This window comes from Pleurodeles waltl, chromosome 5 (assembly GCF_031143425.1).
Source record: "Pleurodeles waltl isolate 20211129_DDA chromosome 5, aPleWal1.hap1.20221129, whole genome shotgun sequence".
NCBI classification, from domain to species: Eukaryota; Metazoa; Chordata; class Amphibia; order Caudata; family Salamandridae; genus Pleurodeles; species Pleurodeles waltl.
In genome coordinates this window covers 917554839-917575465 of record NC_090444.1, presented here as the reverse complement: position 1 = coordinate 917575465, position 20627 = coordinate 917554839, and the positions used below count along the sequence as shown (strand labels likewise).

Here is a 20627-nt window from a genome sequence, read left to right as displayed (position 1 = left end):
GTGCAATAAGACCATATGCCAACAATTACAGGGGAAACAGAGCTATCAGGTATTCTGGGGCCAAGAGCCATAGCATTGAACGCTGCACCTCACCTCCTCATGTTCTTTGGGAAGAGTTCACCTTCCTGCTGGCGGTGCATATGGGAACTGCAGCGCACCGCCTGCATTTTGAGGTCAGACAAAAGTCAGAGCTAGGCACCACAATGGCCTTCAGAGCAGTCCTTCCTTCTTTTGCAACCTTAGATCCATCACAGGTGCTGCTATGTTGCTGTCCCACTGCAAGGTCATAGGGAAAAACTTGATGTTGAGCTAGTAATAGTGCTGCACTGGACACACTGCCAACATCTGAAGGTGGTAACCCAGTTAAGACTTCAAACTGGCTGGGGAATGAGTGAGTCAGCAGGCCAATAGGCCTGCAGATGTGCAGGCAGAGCCTCTGTGGATCATTTCTACACGGCCATGAAGGTTAGCCACACCCACAAATTTTGTATCTTTTTGTTTGGGACTCAACTGAGACCGAGTCCCAAAATGGCTGGCAGCACTTCCTGGTTGAAGTGTTGGCAGCCAATCAGATCTTCGCACAAGATTGGGAGAATTTGCAAGTGATTTGTGCACCTAGATTTACAAATTTGTTTTTCCTTTAATATCCCAAAAATTACTGAACGGATTTACACCAAATGACAAAAAGGGGGTTTTCTGGACCAAGAGCTACCATTCTGCCAAATTTGGTGTAATTCCATCCAGCTGTAGTCGTGTCTAAAATCTCAATGGGAATTGTCATGGTAAACCCCCTTTTTATGACCCCCCCCCCCCCCTTTTTCTGGCCCCCTGCTTCATGGATCACCCCGAAATTTTCCATGTACAAGACCCAACTTGACACTTTTTCTGAAAAATTTAATGAAGATTCTTCAAATGGTGCCAAAGATATAGCCACGTCAAAAAACGCTTTTCCTATGGAAACTAGGTCCTAACTTGAACTACCTACTGGTGAACCGCAGTAAATATAAAATATATATTTACTGAAAATATCAAAGGTTACAAGTACTTTATGGTTAGTTTCTAAATTTACTTGTACAAAACCATCGAAATTCAGCAGTTATTTCAAGTAACTGTAACTCGTGCGCTAGGGTAACTAAAACTCGTGCCCTTGCATGCACAGTTTTCTTCTCAATAATTTAATGCAGATGTTGCAGTGATAATATCAAAGATGCCATTAAGATGTCATAAATGATTTAATATGTGGAGTAATTAGCTGTGCATGGCGAAGGGGTGAGTTATAGTTACCTTAGGGCAGGACCTGGTGTTAATAGCTTAGCCACTGTATGTCATATAGATTTTTCAAACAAATTGAGCCTTGGATACAGAGCCTGCCTCAGAAATGCTTAACCTGGACTCCTACTTCAGTCTGTCTAAGGAAAAATTATGCGGCTGTGGTCCATACTCCTGCTTTTTATTATTTTAGTACAGTCCTGGAGACCCCAGCATGGCCCATATGTATGACTGTTCTGAAAACTTGCCTGTTGTAGTTCATGTGGTGCTGGAGCTTCTTCTTTTGTCAGTAAGCATTCAAAAAGGATGGCCATCTGCCCAAACCAGGTACTGCCCAACTGTGGTGTTGGACCATAGTTTTTGGGATGATAGTGTTTCATGCTTTGAAAATAATTCATATAAGGGGTTCTGCCTGCATCTCAAACATTTTGGCCCTCATTATGACATTGGCGGTATGTGCCGCTTACCGCCATGATGACTGCCGCCAACATTCCGCGACCACGGGGGTATACCGCTATGCGTATTATGACCCACACATAGAAATCCGGCACTATACAGACACACACACAGGTCTGCCAGCCCAAAGGTCAGTGATAAACTGGCGGTACTAAAACCCACATCATTACGCCAACAGGAATACGGCCACAGCATTATGACCCATGAATCACCGTGGTGGACATTCAACCGTGGTAAACCATTGGCGGTACATACCGCTGCGCTTAAAATACACACACATACAAAACAACACCACATTGGACAATTCAAACTACATACTCCTGACACACATACACACACCACACCCACAAACCACTATAAAAAGCATACCTACATTACCTACAACCCTTTACCAATACAAACAATTTACAACAGAGAGAGAGGGAGACACGCAAGGAGCACCCACAGAACCAGAGCTACAGAACACCATCACCCATACACCATCCATGCACCTCACAGCACACACCCCAAAATATCACCCCACATACCTTCACACACACCAGTCACACTACACCCATGGCACCACAAAGACATCCCAGGTTCTCAGGGGAGGACTTAAGGGTCATGGTGGAGGAAATCATCCGGGTAGAGCCACAGCTATTTGCATCACAGGTGCAGCAGACGTCCATTGCTAGGAAGATGGAGCTATGGCGGAGAGTCATGGACAGGGTCAACGCCGTGGGACAGCCCCCCAGAACAAGGGATGACATTAGGAAGAGGTGGAACGACCTACAGGGGAAGGTGCGTTCCGTGATTGCAAGACACCAAATAGCTGTAGAGAGGACTGGCGGTGGACCCCCACCTCCTCCCCCACAACTAACAACATGGGAGGAGCAAGTCTTGGGTATCAGGCATCCTGAGGGCCTGGCAGGAGTAGGAGGATGACTGGACTCGGGTAAGTCAAATCTCTATTACTATTACTATCACCCCCTCTACCTGCATGCCATCACAATCCCCCACCCCTACCCTCACCCCATCACCCCATCACCCCACCACCTCATATATACCCCACCATCACAACCCACCCATCCCAGTAACCAGCACTGCATGCACCACCAATGCATGGACACACTCACAGCCCTGCATGGACACCCATCATCACAACATGCACACTAGTGACAATCACTTAGCCAACCAAATTACAACTCACACAAGCCAAAGCTGCCTTGGTAATAACAACCATGGGGGGAAATATACCCATGCACAAGATGTCACATGCAGTAACAATAACACTGCTTTCATATACCCACAGGACCCCCACACAACGTCACCGGAGAGGAGGTGCCAGCAATATCCAGTACCCCCCCCCCCCCCAAGAGGCCCACAGTGATGACAGCAGCTCTGTGCGTCTGGATCAGGATGACCGACCTGGCCCATCAGGGACCTCTGCACAGTCGGTTACCCAGGAACAGTCCCATACCACCACAGAGCCTCCCCCCCCAGGAAATACCACCACAGCACCCACCCAGTGGGCCCGAACAGTCACATACCACCACAGGGCCTCCCCCCTCAGGAAACACCACCACAGCACCCACCCAGCGGGCCCATACCACTGTCCCCAGGACACATAAATCAGCAGTGTGTCCACCACTACAGGGACCCCAGGCAACCACACAAACACAGGATGATCAGGCACCTGGAGTCAGTGGCAGTGGGCACATGGTTCAGGGGACAGAGGCACAGGACAACAGGGAAGCTGTGAGACTGCTGTGCGACAGGGGGAGGACAGGCCCAGGGAACCGACTCTCCATGAGGCACTCACAAACATCCTGGGAGCATACCACCATTCCCAGGAGACCATGGTCCAGATACTGGCCAAGTTGCAGGAGACCCATCGACTGCAGGACGGACAGTACCTGGGGATCAGGGAGGACCTGAGGGACATCCACACCACGCTGGTCACCATTGCAGGGGTGCTGGCAGACATGGCCAACATCATGAGGGAAGCAGTGGCACACCAATGGGCCCCTGACACTAGCCTCACTGACGAACAGCCTTCCACCTCCGCTGACGCTAGTGAACAGGAGGCCCAGCTACAGGAACAACAGGCCACCAGCACCCCTTGCCCTGCAGAAGGATAACCACCACGCAAAAGGTCCCTGTGATCCAGGCAGAAGCCAGAGAACATTGCCAAGACCCCCGCCAGGAAACAAGACTCTTCTGATTGTCACCCTTGTGTCCCACTCTGTCACCCTGTCCAGCTTGACCTGCCATTGCTCCTTTTCCCATTCCCCCTTGGACAATGCACCTGTGATACCAATAGACTGGACTCTATCCTGGACTTTCCTCAATCAGCAATACCCCCTCCACTTATTAGCACCTAAATGAACATCCTTTGAACAAATACAAGTATCCAGTCTGTCAATTGATTGAAATATGTATTCGTTAAACAAGCTGTAAGCATTGCAATTCAACTGTACAGTTATGTATACATAGGACCTGTAGTGGGCAGCAGTAAACACACCAGGAGCCAGAGGGGGCACAGATATCTGAAAATAGAGATTCCAAAGGGTACAGTAAGTGGCCATAGAATTGGGAAAATCAGCCTGCCATGTACAATGTCCAACACAAAACTGCAATGGAAGGTGAAGTTACAGTGATTTACCTGTGTGTCACTGGAAGTACTGTTGAATTATAGTTGTTCTGTTGTCCAAATCCTCTTCCTCTGCCTCCTCTTCATCACTCTCCACAGGCTCCCCCGCTGCCACACGACCATCTCCGGCCTCATCCTCCTGCAGAAAAGGCACCTTCCGTCTCAAGGCCAGGTTGTGCAACATGCAACGATGATCTGGCAGACCTTCTTGGGTGAGTAGCACAGGGATCCACCTGTCAGATGGAGGCACCGGAATCTGGCTTTCAGGAGGCCAAAGGTGCGCTCAATTATACTCCTTGTTCGTCCATGTGCCTCATTGTAACATTCCTCTGCCCTTGTCCTGGCATTCCTCACTGGGGTCAGTAGCCATGAGAGGTGGGGTAACCAGAGTCACCTATAAATATCGGGGATACCTGTTAGCCAGACACTCACCCTTAGGGCCAAACCCACACCCATATATCAACAGAGACTGGGTGGGAATCATGGCCTCACCTATTAGCCACACCCTGTGTCTCTGGAGTTGTGCCATCACATATGCAATGCTGCTATTCCTCAAGATAAAGGCATCATGCACAGACCCAGGATACTTTGCATTCACATGGGAGATGTACTGGTCCGCCAGGCACACTATCAGCACATTCAGAGAGTGTAAGCTCTTTCCATTTCTGAACACTTGTTCATTTCTCCAGGGGACTGGGGGGAACAAAGGCAATATGTGTACCATCAATAGCACCAATGATGCTGAGGATATGTCTCAGTGCATAGAAGTCAGCCTTCACTGTGGCCAAATCCTCCACCTGGGGGAATACGATGTAGCTGCACATGTGTTTCATCAGGGCTGACAACACTCTGGTCAGCACGTTTGAGAACATAGGCTGTGACATCCCTGCTGCCATGGTCACTGTCCCTTGGAAGGAGCCACTTGCCAAGAAATGGAGCACTGACAGGACTTGCACAAGAGTGGGGAATCCCAGTAGGGTGGTGGATAGCTGAGATCAGGTCTGGCTCCAATTGGGCACACAGCTCTTGGATTGTGGCCCTATCAAGTATGTAGGTTATGATAATGTGCCTGTCCTCCATTGTCGCCAGGTCCACCAGGGGTCTGTACACAGGGGTATGTCTCCATCTCCTATTCATCCTCAGCGGTTGAACTCTAGGGTGAAAAATGGTGAGCAGATGGTCATATTCAAAGATATCCTCAGAGTAACATGCCGTGCATTTTTGTGAGAGAAACAGTATGTGAGCGTGTAGGTCTGTTGATGTGCCTAAGTCTGCTGTGACGCAGTTAGGTGCCATGGCCTGTTCCCCCCTGAAATGGCGGCTGCCTGACCTGTGAGGAGGGACAAGTGGAAATGAGGTAATTCCGCTGACGTTGTGTGCCGTTGCGGGAGGCGGTTGATGACCGCTGTGCAACACCTCACTGGTTATCATTGGGGCCTATGGATTCCATGAGCCAATGGTGATGTATCCTGGCGGTGACGGTATGCACTGCCATGGACGTGAGCACCATTTTCTATCTGTTCACTCACTTGCTACCTGACCTTCAACAGGAGAGGACCTACACTGCAAGTGCTGCTGTGATCCGTGTCTGGAAGCGACCATGGCTCGAGTGGCTGGGGAATGGGCCCTTGCCTTCAATTAAAAGGAGTTGGAGAGACTAGTGGATGGGGTCCTACCCCATTACCATTTACTTTATGGTCATCCAGACCAACAGGTGAGTACACTGTGCACAATGCATGGGGCATGAATGTATGGTGTGCTGTGTGTGTAAGCCTCGAGTGGGGGAGATTGCTGAGGGCTCCTGGGCAGAGTGCTGCATGTATGGTGGGCAAAGTCTGTGCGTTAGGGGATGGGAGGGATATGGTGTGCCATGAGTGTAACAGGCTGGATGGCATGACTAATACCTTTTCCTATGTATCTTTTTCCGCAAGTCAGCGCCCATCAGAAAAAGGGTATTTGGCGTGCCATCTCCAAGGAGGTGCGGACCCTGGGGGTCTTTGACAGGCGGAGCACCCACTGTCGCAAACAGCGGGAGGACCTGTGCCGCTGGGCAAGGAAGACGGCGGAGGCCCAGCTGGGGATGGCCTCCCAGTGAGGAAGGGGTGCCCTTCGTACCCTAACCCCCCTGATGTTCCGCATCCTGGCAGTGGCCTATCGGGAGTTGAATGGGTGCTTCAAGGCATCACAGCAGCCACAAGGGGGTGAGTACAATTTCTGAATCATGAAATTGCACCTGTTGAGGTGTTATCTGGGTGGGAGATATGAGTTCCATGATGGGCAGGCTCAGATGCACTCCAAACCCAAATATGCTAGTGGGCATCTACTACTGGGCAGGGTCCTGTTGGTTTCAGGTGTGCTGCTATTGGTGTTAGGCATTGTACCCTATGGCCTACTGACTAGCATTGTAACTCGTAGAGCATGGCCTAGTGCATAGGGCTGTTACCTGTGTGTTGTGTACACCAATGGTGGTGTTGTTGCTGGCATTCACCAAGTGTATCCTCTGTCTCTTCCCCCCTTTTTGTTTTGTCACCCTGTCCCTGTGTGAATTAGCATCATCTGGCAGAGGAGCAGAGGCACCGGTGACAGAGGGAGCTGCATCCCACATGGTCCATGAGGCTGAATCCACTGACGGTGAGGTCACCAGTGGGACGGAGGGCGAGGGGGAGCACCACAGCAGAGACTGGAGGGGACTGTTCGGACAGCGACACCTCCTCTGATGGAAGCTCCCTGGCGGACACCTCGGTGCCCACCCCAAATACAGGTACAGCCGCCACCCCCCTACCAGCAAGGCCCTCCCAGCAGCCCCTCAGCGTGTTTCCCATGCCCACTCACCCAGGAGGGTGGGCATCTCCTTCACCTCAGGCACCTTAGGCCCTGCCCCAGTCAGCCCTGCTCCCCTCAGTGAGATGGCTATTGACCTCCTGCGATCCATCTCTGTTGGGCAGTCAACCATACTGAATGCCCTCCAGGGTCTGGCAGGGCATTTGCAACAAACAAATGCATACCTGGAGGGCATTCACTCTGGCATGGCGGCCCAAAAGAGGTTGTTCCAGGCTCTGGCCAACTCCCTGATGGCAGCCATTGTCCCATCACTAGCCTCCCCCTCCAACTTCCTCTACCCAGTCCCATTCCCCTCAACCCCAGCCTATCCCAAGCACACTTTCAGACAAGCATGCACCCGAATCAACACACAGAAGTGGCTCAGGCAAACACAAGCACCACACTTCATCCCACAGGCACTCACACAAGCACCATCGAGATGCAGACACACCATCATCCACTGTCTCCACTGTGTCCCCCTCCTCCTTGTTGTCCACCGCCCTCCCAGTAGCGTCTACACTCACACCTGGATGCACTACATCCTCATCCACTACCTCCATCACCAGCACGCCTATCACTACATCTCCTAAGAAAAGTAGCACCCAGGGCACTCCAAAAACATGAGTCCAAGAATGGAAAGCTTGTGTGAAACGTTTTAATCCTTGGTGATCGGTAGTAAATCGTAGTTATAAGATGTTCAAGTCCACATATAAAAGAGTATATACGAGTTACAGAAACAGTCTGAATCCTCAGAATGAACAGGTATATAAGAGAAACAAAACAGCCAACACGTGTTTCGTCCTCACGGACTTTTTCAAGGCTCAAGATAACTAAGAAACGAGTAGCTAATGTAGTTCTGTTAGAGATCCTAATGAAAAGACTTTATCAAAAATTTGATTAAATTTTGAGAAGTCCAAAATGGTAAAAGGCGCTGCGGGAGAGTACATACACGTTTCTTTAGCTTGCACTCCCGGAGTCTACAGGGCGGCACAGTTCTACAGGCAGGGTCTACTTAGACCTTACAATTATTGTATGTCCCTCACTATGGATATACCACTGGATACAGTATCATGACGCATAAGGATTACCTGTCCCCTACATTGATGGAACGCGCCTTTTACCATTTTGGACTTCTCAATATTTAATCAAACACAAGTGTCCCTAAAAGGCTTTTCCTCTCCACCCTTGAACTATTTCCTGCCCTTCCCCCCCCCCTCCCCCCCCCCCCTGTTTTTCACTTCGGGCCAAGGTGGGCAGAACCCAGGCCAGCACCTCAGCCACCCAGTCCACAGCCACTGTAATTTCTGCAGCTACTGCAGGTGTGAGAGGATCCAAGGAGACACCCATCAGCACTGCCAGTGTGCCTGCACCAGCTGTCAAGGGCAAGAAGGGTCCACCAGCTACCAAGAGCAAGGAAGCACCACCAGCTAGCAAGGAGGCACCACCAGCTAGCAAGGGCAAGGAGGCACCCCCAGCTAGCAAGGGCAAGAAGGAACCACCAGCTAGCAAGGGCAAGGAGGCACCACCTTCTGCCAAGGGCCGGAAAGGAATACCAGCTGCCAGAAGCAAGGTGGCACCACCAGCTGCCAAGGGCAGGAAGGGAACACCAGCTGCCAAGGGCAATGAAAAGGCACAGACGCCACAGGCAGGATGGATCTGGTGCCTGGTGCTGGAGCAGCATCTGGGCAAACACCACCAGCCATGGCGCTTCAGCCGTCCGAGGCTGAGGGGGAAGGGCTGGAGCCTCCCCCCACCACTTGCAGCACTGCCGCCAGCACTGCAACCTGCACCGCCACCTGCACTGCCACCAGCACTGCCACCAGCACCACTGCCAGCAGCAGCTGCCCCAGTGGGCAGCCGTCCGAGGCTGCTGGGGAAGGGCTGGAGCCTCCCCCCACCACTGGCAGCACCGCCACCAGAACCGCCGCCTGCACCTGCACTGCCACCAGCACCACTGCCAGCATTAGCAGCCCCAGTGGGCAGCTGTCCCAGGCTGCTGGGGAAGGGCTGGAGCCTCCCCCCACCACTGGCAGCACCGCCACTTGCACCACCACCAGCACCACTGCCAGCAGCAGCAGCAGCCCCAGTGGGCAGCCACCCGAGACTGCTGGGGAAGGGCTGGAGCCTCCCCCCCACCAACGGCAGCACTGCCGCCAGCCCTGCCATTGCCACCACTGAGCAGCCGTTACCGCCGGAGGGCAGTGTGTGGTCATGCCTACATGGGCTGTAGTGTATCCTGGCCCCAGCAACTGTAGGTGTGACACCCAGGTGAGAGACTGTGACCTTGCACCATTCAAGATCTGCATTGCTGGGCACAAAGTCCCCTCCAGAACCAGTGGAAGAAGGCATCCACTAACCCCCTCCTTGCCAGGATGAAGCACACTGGGCACAAAGCCCCCTACAGAACCAGTGGAAGAAGGCATCCACTAACCCCCTCCTTGCCAGGATGAAGCACACTGGGCACAAAGCCCCCTACAGAACCAGTGGAAGAAGGCATTCATTCACCACCTCCTTGCCAGGATGAAGCACACTGGGAACAAAGCCCCCTCCAGAGCCAGTGGAAGAAGGCATCCACTCACCCCCTCCTTGCCAGAATGAAGCACACTGGGCACAAGGCCCCCTCCAGAATCAGTGGAGAAGCCGTCTACTAGAGAGACTGTGGCCTTGCACTCCCCAGGACCAAGCAGTGGGCAAACCACCCACCTGAGAGACTGTGGCTTTGCACTCCCCAGGACCCAGCAGTGGGCAAACCACCCACTTGAGAGACTGTGAACTTGCACTCCCCAGGACCAAGCAGTGGGCAAACCACCCACCTGAGAGACCGTGGCTTTGCACTCCCAGGACCAAGCAATGGGCACACCACCCACTTGAGAGACTGTGGTCTTGCACTCCCCAGGACCAAGTAGTGGGCAAACCACCCACTTGAGAGACTGTGGCTTTGCACTCCCCAGGACATCGCAGAGGGCATGTAGCCCCCTCCAGGAGCAGTGGCGTTTTACCATCTTCCGGCTGAGGTGCCCCCCTTCCCCTTCCTCTTGAGGTGCCTGTGTATTTTCGACCTGATGTCCCAGCAGAGTTCTCTCCGAATTGAGGTAGGAGTCAAGTGTGGCCTTTGCCTATGTGATATGGCCCTGTGGGCCACAGACATTTTGGACTGGGCATTGTCCCTCATTTGTATATATTGTAGATACTGTTTTGTGCTTTGAGGCCGTATTTATAGAAATGTATATTATTACACTGACTTTACTCACTTCCTTTTGTCCTTGCGTTATTCCTTAGGGTTGCGGTGGATTTGTACTGTTGTTGAATCTGTTTGTGTGTATGTTGTTGTGGGTGGAGGTGTTGCATGTTGCTTCTGTGTCACTTTCTTTTTCCCCCCTTCCCTTGTGTGCTAGGTGCAGTACTCACCCTGGTCATCTTCGCCACCGTTCGTGTTCCTGGTGTAGGAGGAGGTATACCAGCATGTGGAAGATCTGCAGTTCGGGCTCCATGGTGTTGTGGTTCTTCCTTGAGTGTCGAGAGGTGAGTTGTTTCCCTTCTGTGTTCTGTTTCCGCCATGCTTTTGATGGTGCTGGTTCTGCCCTGGAAAAGCAGGTGGATTGGCTTGTTGTAATACTGTGGGCAGTACATTGTCTTCTGTCTGGCTGTTGGCGGTCGATGTGTTAAAGTGGCTGTCTGTGTTGGTGATTTCCGCTGTGGTCAAAATTCAATTTTTTTTATAGCCGGCCAGTTGGCGGTATTACCGCCACTTTATCACCGACCGCCAGGGTTGTAATGAGGGCCTTTATCTTCTGTTCTTCAATTACGTCATTGGTCCAGGTCCCCTGATCTCCTATAATGTCTCAAGCTTCCTCTATGGTGGTGTGTTAATTCTTTCTGTAAGCTAAGGATGACGGCCAAGTCGTGAATGTAAACATTGCTGCAGACTCACCCACTGATTGATCTGGAGCTGACTTTCTCTCAGTCTTGTGATGCTGAGCCCAGTCGTACTGATCAGGCTACTCTGAGCTGTGCACAAGGAGAGAGCCTTGCTTCACCTTCTGTTTCGTGCCTGGTCCCCTGCATGAACCTGGAGCTTTTGGCTTCAGGGAGAGAGTGCTTTCTGGTGCCTCTGGTGGAAATTCTTGATCTCAATTAAGACTCCCAGTTTTCTGTTTTTACTGATTTTTAAAAATGGAAAACTACAGAAAATTGTGCTTGTTGTGAGTGACTCACCATTCTGTCTTTTGTGAATTGTAGGCCAACAGCTGAGCAGATGGCGTGTGAAGTTAAAAACAGGATGAGATTTCCTTAAATATAAGCATATGTTAGGATATATATGAATATAATGGTGTTATTTACCTGTGGGCGCATTGTTTTCTTATATTTGACTGCTTAATTTGCTAAAACGCTACAGGCATCAAAGTATGTTCATCAGTTAAATACATGTTTAAATGTACCATAATAGGATTCCATTTATCCCCAAAATACAAAATAAATATGGATAAGTTCCAATAACATGGCCAAAAAATAAATATGGATGAATGCAGACGAAAATGTTAAAAAATAAATACCATAAAACTTGGAGCCCTGAACCTAATGCAGGCCTGCTTATTTTGAGAAGCTGGCTTTCTTCTGTCCCTAAATGCAGCGGGATGCAAGCTGTTAAAAATGCTATGCACTTTGCACACACACGTGTCCTTGGGCTCGGAGCTCATCCTGTCTTGAACTGCGTTCACCCCACAGGTTTTCTGTGTCTCTATCATGATATCCAGCATATCCAGTCACCAGAACATGGGCACTAGGTAGCTAGATTGCCGGGCTGAAATGCAGCGAAGATGACTCACGTTCTATTCTAAGCTCCGCTGGCCACGCCCTGTAAGTAACTACTTTTCCCAAAACATCAATTTGATAGTCAATAAACTGTTAGCCAAGATGTCCACTGTGATTTTCTACGTTTGATTCAAAGGCAGGTCTAAAAATTAATTATTAAATTGCAATACATGAATTTAAGTTAAACACCAGTAAAACGTCTGAAAATGATGCTTTGTAGATTGTTGCTCTATTCCTTTATTAATCGTCAGAGTAAGCCAAATATTTATGCCTTCCATCCATAGTTCAACCCGTCATTTTCCTTGCTTAAGAATGTGAGCAGTAAGGAAATGTGTAAAGATCATGCTATACATGAACATGCATTTTGAGGGTATTTGTTCCACCATTTACCCTTTAGTAATCTAATTTGAATACAATGATTTACTTCTATGTAAATTGTAATGTATTTTTATTTGCACCATCCTTGAGAGGAAATCAGCTATGGTCAGCTTGCTGAACTGTGAATCTCAGCTCGTGCATTCTATTTCAAACTCATGGTTGGGTCAACTGCTCCGTTTTGCCTAACAATGTTGATATGTGTTTCTGGTCGGGGATTGAAACCAATATATCTTGATATGTTGCAGAGGATTACAAATAGTGTTCTGTTTTACCATTTTGCAGATTGTTTCTGGGGTTAATTATGAAGCGGAAGTTGTGACTGGACTGACATCATGCTTACAAACAGCCCCTAAAAATGAAGACTGTCCCTTTCACACCTCTCCGGACATGCTAAAGGTACAGTGTCAAGATTTCACAAAAACATTTGTGGTGGATATTTATAGGGCGTACAGCTGACATTGGTGTGGCTTTGTTTCGTTTTTATTTCTGGGAGAATATTCATATCTGGGCGCTAATTGGTTGAAATATTGCACAAGGTACCTAGAGAACTACCAACCTTAGAAGGGACTTAGGGGCATATGTATCCTCTGTTTGCACCGAATTAGCGTCATTGTTTTTACACTAATTCGATCCAAAACTAACTCCATATTTATACTTTGGAATTTATGGAGTTAAAGTCATTTTTTGGACGCGGAAACCTACCTTGCCTTAATGATTTGCAAGGTGGGCATTCCTTTGCAAAAAATGACTCTATGGCCTTAACGCCATATTTATACTCCCATGCAAAAATGGTGCACGGGGGGAGGAGGGGTCAAAAAATGGTGCAAAGCTTGCTTTGCCCCATTTTTTGACCCATGGGTCAGAGCAGGCGTTAGGGGACCTGTGGGCCTATTTCCATGCTGAAACACCATGGAAAAAGCCCACAGGTGCCCTATCCAGGCCCCAGGGACACCCCCACTCACACCAGAGGGACAGCAGAGGATGGGGGACCCCATCCCAGGTAAGTACAGGTACATCTTTTTTTTTAAAGTGCCATAGTGGGCCTTGAAATGGGCCCACATACATGTCACAGGGTGCAATGGCCATGCCCAGGAGACCATAGGTCCCCTGTCCTGGTCATTGGGGTGGTGGGCATGACTCCTGTCTTTTCTAAGACAGGAGTCATGTGGCATGGATGGTTTTGCGTCAGAAAATGATTATAGGCAGGTTAGAGTCATTTTTTTTACTCTAACCTGCCCAATGTCATTTTTTGGTGCAAAACCCCTTTCTTCCATACCACCAGCCCCACCCGACTAACCTAATTTTTTTTACAGTAGCCTGCCCTTTGCACCGGCTTGCACCATTCCATAAATATGGTGCCCGGCTGGTGGACAGAAATGGTGGAAGTCGGTGCTAAACTTTTTGGTGCAAAACTGCGATAGTGCAGTTTTGCCCCAAAAGATATAAATCAGGACCTTAGTATTAATGGTGGATATCCAAATGTAAATCCCAAGGTTTTCTGCCAGTAAGTGGGCTAAGGAAAAAAATGACAGATGCATGTAGAAAAGAAAGAAAACATGAATCCTGTCTCTTACAAAGGTTGCAAACTAAATTAAACCAATATAGTAGGGGGTATAACCTGGGGACAGTCAACAACTACCTATTGGTGGACTTTGCTAAATGCTGCTTAGAGATCTAGAAATGTCAGAGCACAAATATCATTCCCATTGGTAGCCCAAATTGAGAATGCACCTCTTTCCCAAGTATGAAGAGAAGCACCGATTCAGTGTGGGTTATTTGGTAAATTCTTTTGGGAAGGGTCAAGATGATTTTTACTTTCTATGTGCACCTGTTGTGTTCTGTTATTAAATATTCCTTATGTTTCCAGCTTATTAATCTGTCAGTACTGGGCCTGGGCAGTGGCGGGCCTCCATTAGAGAGGAGGAGCGTCGCCCCCCTGCTGCAGAAGCAGCAGAGGTGAAAAATGGAAGGATAATAAAATGCCTTTATTACCATTTTATTTTTCATAGGTGCTCTCCGAGAGAGTGAAGAGTCAGGAACGAGCGCTGCCATTGCTGCTGATTTGCAGCAGTGGAAAAGATGTGTACACTCCTGTTTAAAGTGCGCATGTCACTTTGCCTAGCTGTCTTGTGACGCCCAGCCTGACATGCGCACTTTAAACCTCCCCACCAGAGCTGTCTTAGACAGCTGGGTGGAGAGAAGGCACAGGTTCCCAGTAGCAAAAGGAGTATCGAGCAAGCCTGCACCAACCAATCATGATGCTGTTGTGATGCTGCTGACATTATCAGCAGCATGAGAAAATCATCTGGAATGGTTAAAGGGATTTAGCTGAAGCTCCGACACTCATGCTGGGACTTCTGAAGAGGAGAACATAGAGGATGCATGGGTAATTAAATTTGATTATTATTTACTTTTTTGGTCCTCTGTCAGACACTGAGACACCTGCATTGCCTTCAGCCTCCTGTTCAGAGCTCTCAGTCATGGCCTGTTACAAATAAAAACACTTTTAACGAGCCATGATTGAGAGCTTTAGCATGTAAACCAAAGGCATTGGCCACCAGTGGAAGTTGCTTGTAATAACAGGTGGGGGTCACGCGGGGGTGAGTGGGAATAATAATAATATAAAAAAACACTTACCTGCCACATGCCACCTCTGTGTTCCTTGTCACCTCAGTGCTTTTCTATTTGTTCCCCTCCCAACCCAGTGCAGATGCTTCTCTCATGCTGTTACCCAGCATGAGAAAAGCACCTGGATTGGACTAAGCGGCCTGAAATGCCACTCAGCTGGGGACTGGGACCCTGCATTGGTTCTTCACCCGGGCTGTGCAACAAAGCCTGGGTGGGGAGTTCTGAGTGTGCATGCTAGTTTTATCCAGCCTTGGCCGGCCGGCCAAACCAACATGTGCACTTAGAGTGCACACCACTCCTTCTCCTGCTGCTGCTGAGGATCGCCCTGACCCTTCCTGCCCTGCGAGGAGGGAGTGAAAAATAAAATGATAATACAATAGTTGTATTATCATTATATTTTTCTGCTGCCTTTCAGCAGCATAACAACGCTCCTCTGCCATAGCAGAGGGGCCGCTACTGTTTACCACAGTGCCTGTCAGTGGGTTGAACCATCAACTTCACTCCGGCACCCCTTTAGAATTATATATCACAGCCCGCCACTGGGCCTTGTTACCAAGATCAAGTCATTTCTTTTGAGTACAGTGAAATGACCGCTAGTAGTGAACACTGTTCCAGAAGAAAGAAGGGATTTGCCTTTTAAAGCTATCTGTTTAAGAGACTCGTGTTCTTTAACTCTTGGAATGTGTAGGCTTAAGTAAGCTTTGTGGGGCTCCTGAGCATCAACATTTGATGCACAGTGCATGAGACAGAGTACTGCAGCGTGGACCCACAAGAAGGGATTGAGATACGAGATCATTTTGGACATTTTTGTTCCAACTTCTTAGGATAAAGTAGACTTAACTGTGTTGCTATGATTTTGCAATAACATTTCCACTGCCTTCCATGTGCATAATTGTCATTTGCATCAACTCACCGCCGACCAAAACAAAGTTTTGCTTGATTACTTAGTCTAATTGGTGTAAACATTTAGTGATTCAGTGCAACATATAAAATGAAACGCGGTCTCTACCGAAGGAACAGCAGTCGACCTTGCCTATAAATTTCAAGAATATGGTAAGAGCTGCAAACACATTAACAGTGCAGAAATCTTTGTGCACATGAAGACAAACGTATTGGTTTAACCTCACCAACATTAGAGCACATAAAGGATTATTATTGAAGGTAAAACTGCCTCAATGCGTGCGAGAAAATTCGCAGAAACACTGCTTATTTCCTATTTAAAGATATTCTTACAGTAACGCCATGTTTTGTGACATTAGTCTAATTTTACCAATATGTTCTGAAGGAGGACCTTCGTTGAATGCCCTCAGAGACAACTCTCGAACAAGATCAGGTTTTAATATTTGATTAAGTAATTTAAGGAAATCTTTAAATGGGTACCTGTGACCTTTTAACGTGTGAAAATGTTCAGTTTGTGGCCTCATACTTTGTAACACCGGGAAGCGCGAAATTAGCCATGTTATGTGTGGTGTGGCACATGTTGTCATCCCTACTGAAGCTACCTACATGCTTATTTTTGTTACTGAACATGATACTTTATTTCTTTCTACCCCAGAGATCCGTGTGCACCTTCGTCGTGAATTATGTTCCTTGGCTCAATCAAATAAAACTGATAAGTAAAAGATGCTCCAACCAAAAAAGAAATGGATTGCAGCTCCGACTTTCCTGAAGCTCTCTCTAAGCATGACGATTTGATAGATGAAAAGTCGAAAGTTTTTACTTTGTAATGAATTTAATTTCTAAATATGTAACCTTATCCTTTCGCTTTCATTTGTTCTGTACTTTTAAAGTTTAGTGTGAAACGTAATGTGTACTCGTTTTCTGCTTGAAGCACAATAAAAAGTAATCGTTTTTCAGCCATTTCTGACGACTGTTCCATTACATAAAAGACATACTTGGTTTGAAATGTCTTACGTTCTGCAAGTTCTTTTGAAGGAATTGGTCTTTGCAATTGGTATGCTGTGGATCGCTACATAGCCATGAGCTGTTTTTTTGGCCAATGAGTAAGTCTGAGTGGATGTTATCGTAAGGCACAGCGTCTTGCTTTCACTTGTCCGCATGGTGGTGGTGGCGGTCTTGGCTGGTGTTGTCTGTGGTTTTCGATATCACTACTCCATTTAGACTAGGAATGCAGCTGTTTTTGACATCTCTGGAAATGTAGTCAGTAAATACTGTGTTTGTTGTCCTGCTGTCTGAGCCGTCCTGCTATGCGGCCTGTACCTCATTTCCCCAATGTCGGGGTCTCCTTCGCCTGAGTGTCCATGTCTGTGTCACTTAGCACAGTTGTCTAAGTTCTTCGTTTCATGATCCCCATGTTTTTGCCAGTGCCTAAAGCCCAAGTTTCTAACTCTCCTTGGCACAAGTTACTTACTCACCTGGTCCACAAGGTCAATAGAATGTTGGCTTTTAAAGACTTCTGCAGATAAGTAATCTGTCCAAGCTACTACGCATTTATTTTGTTGGCTTTAGGACTCTGAAAATGTTATCACTGCTAACTAGTGCTTAAGTGCTTCTGCTCTCTCCCTAAAACATGATAAAATTGGCCTACACCTAAATGGCACAATTAATTTACTTGTAAGTCCAGAGTAAATGTACCCAGAGTCTGTAAATTAAATGCTCTAGTGGACCTGCACTCCTTGTACCACCCATTACCGTAGCCTTTTAAAACATGTCTCAGGTCTGCATAATGTAAAAAAAAACCAGAGTTCACAACAATCTAAGGCCACAGTGTGTAAATATATAGTGCATTGCATTAAGACATTGTAACAACTATCCCCCGAGCCCACATAAAGTGTTCTAGTACAGGGTGCATAGTATTTAAAAAGTGTAACATGTGGGTTTGCTCTTCACAAGTTCTGGTAGTGAAAAACTCCCTAAGTTCTGTTTTTCACTGCAATAGGGCCAGTCTCCCCCAAAGGCTAACACATTATTAAATTTGATCAGGGATATGGCCCCTTACTAGTTTTATAGATCCAATGAAACTTTTTGAAAATTCTGAGGGGTGAGGAGAAACACATTATACCATTCTAATCAATTTACAGTGCAACACATTTGGTCACACATTGAATCTCAGAGGCGAAATCAAAGTTCAAAAGATTTATTACAAGTTTTAAGCCAGACTTATGTAAATGAGTCTCAAAAACACACTATACAACCACAGAATTACCAAAGGTGAGTTAAAGTGTTGAATCAAGTTAAAGCATACTAATATCAGATATACTAAAACCTCAGTAGCAGCAATACAGAAAATAAGAAACAATATGTGGTGCTCAGAATCCAGGATTTGATTCTCCTGACTAACCATTGAACTATAGAGACCTAACTACTCCAATAAGCTATAAAAACTCTTGTTTCTTTCATTTAAGCCAATAGAAAATGGATTATAAAGGCCAGAACTACAGAAACCTCAGTAAAGGTTCCTTAAAGAGAGATCTGCATAGCATTAGCCACATCAGCCAAAGCAAGGGAAAACAGAAGTCTGTACCTCTAGAATTCTCCACTCTATTCATAGAGCAAAGAGAATCTGACTCTCAAACTGGCTAAAACACTCCTATTCCACCAAAACTCAGATAGTTGACGTCACTGCCAGTAACTTTCCATGGTCTGTGCATGATTATGAATGGTAACCTCTCATCAGTCTTCCATCTCTTGGTCCTAGCATTAGAGTGACCTAGGATTGTTTTTATATTCAGAAATCTGGAGTGGAGTTCTTCTTCACAACTCCTCATGAACACTCCCCGTCCTTGGCAACCTGTCTTCCCATACCCCTTCACCTACAACTAACAATAAGCTTTTCATGAACTGGAGGCTTCTGCAGATGCAACTGCAGCTAAAGAAATATGCAGCGAGAGCACAATTTCTAGGTTGAAGATTTAAACACAGAAAAACATTTCAGACCTTAACCCTAGCCAACTTAACATAGAACTCAATGCACAATCAAATACATGATTATATGTGCATTTCACCTAAGTAGTATAATTGGGGAATAACTATGAAAATATAATTTAGCTAGAATATAATATTCATAAATTGAATAATACTGCATACATGTGATTTGCATATGATCATTCTACAGTTTTACTTATAAGTATACTTCAGCACACAACTTTCAGTTCTTCCTCTTTTGCATGCATACATTTAAGCACACATTATATGTGTCATTGAGCACATTTCATTTCCCATTCTGGAATGCCTAATTGCACAGCCAAATATGCGCTCTCACATTTAATAACTTCTAACTTTGGATTAAGATCAGATAGAAATATACTGTTTGGACTCAAATGAATTGCAATTTAAAATCCTGTTTAATGCTACAGTGGGATTTTAAGTCACAATTGTCATTTACTTATCCTAACCATTTGTGCCTTCTGCCACTGTGCTTGGTTACATGACAGTGAATGGCTCTGCTGTTGGGGGTTAGTGTATTACTCCCAAACAGTAACACAAAGTGGAGTAGGGGGCATATTTATGAGTGGGTTGCTCCATGCTTGTACGATGCAACGTGCTAGATGCACGGCGTAAGCCACTAAGACAAATTTTTGAAGCTAAGCAAAGCCACTGTGTATATTTGAATAGCTCCAAAAATTTGGAGTAAGGCAAAGCAGCGCAATTTGCTGCATTGTCTTATTCTGCCCTTGATAGGCATTCCATGGGCATTGCAACTTTCACATATTTAACACATTCACAGGGTTACAAGGACTTGTAAACCTGGGAATGTGCCAAAATCTTAGCTTACCCAGGACAGGCGTAACAAGGAGAAATATCTTTATTTCTCTTCATTGTTACCTCTTTCTATGTGTGCTGTGTTGTGCAGCACCCATAGAAAGAGGAACAAGCCTCTGAGGATTATTTTTGTGCAGGAAGGCGTCCTTTCCTGCACAAAACAATCCTGCATGCAAGCTAGGAACCCTTGCAACCTGGTGCAAGAGTAGGTGAGTTGGTGCTAGGCAGCCAAATCGTGCCGGCAAAGAGGGAAAGGACAGGAATGAAACATATTGGATAAATAGAGTGCATTGCTGCCCTTTGTCTGTGATGCAGGGCAGAGAAGCATGGTGACTTGCTGTGATGTCCTGCACCACAAAGCCCATACATCTGGGCCTTGGTGTGGACAGTATTGGCCATCTTGTCAGGATGGCTGGGGGTGAAGCTGTGCTCTTCCACACTTACACTTCAAAGGGCTTGCCACCAGCACACACAAATGGCCCTGACACCAACCTCGCCAAGTTCTTCCCTTCCCCAGAACAGGGGAAGGGAAGAACTTTCCACAACCAGATTTGGGGGTAGGACAGGGTGTCCCCCTCCCCAAACACAGGCTAGCACCAGATACAAATATTGGACCTCCTGAGGCACTCATTGGTACACTCCTGGACCTGTGGGTATTACAGAGAAAGGACGGCCTTGCCACCAGAGGAAGCCTCTGCTGCTTGAGAACCGCTTTGCTTGCTGAGAAGGAAAATTGGACCTATTGCAGTCATCCCAGTATACCCTGAGTGACTTCAAGGGTAAGTAGGCTGACTTCTTGTGTGACCTACAGGGACACAACAAGCTTAACAGGGTCCCCTGTACTAGACCTGCCTAGACCTGCAACTGGACCTGCCTGAGCCCTGCTGCTGGTTTCTGTTGGAGTGAGTCC

At 47.3% G+C, this 20627-nt stretch overlaps 1 protein-coding gene across 1 annotated transcript in view; it reads left to right on the top strand.

The window, feature by feature from the left end:
* The window catches only part of LOC138296160 (cystatin-like), a 65960-nt gene extending 49105 nt beyond the window's left edge, over window positions 1–16855 (top strand). Inside the window, exons 2-3 of the mRNA XM_069235043.1 lie at window positions 12650–12763; window positions 16551–16855. Coding sequence (XP_069091144.1) covers window positions 12650–12763; window positions 16551–16664 — 228 coding nt within the window. The 3' untranslated portion in view covers window positions 16665–16855. The remainder of the gene's footprint in view (window positions 1–12649; window positions 12764–16550) is intronic.
* The last annotated feature ends 3772 nt before the right edge of the window (window positions 16856–20627 follow it).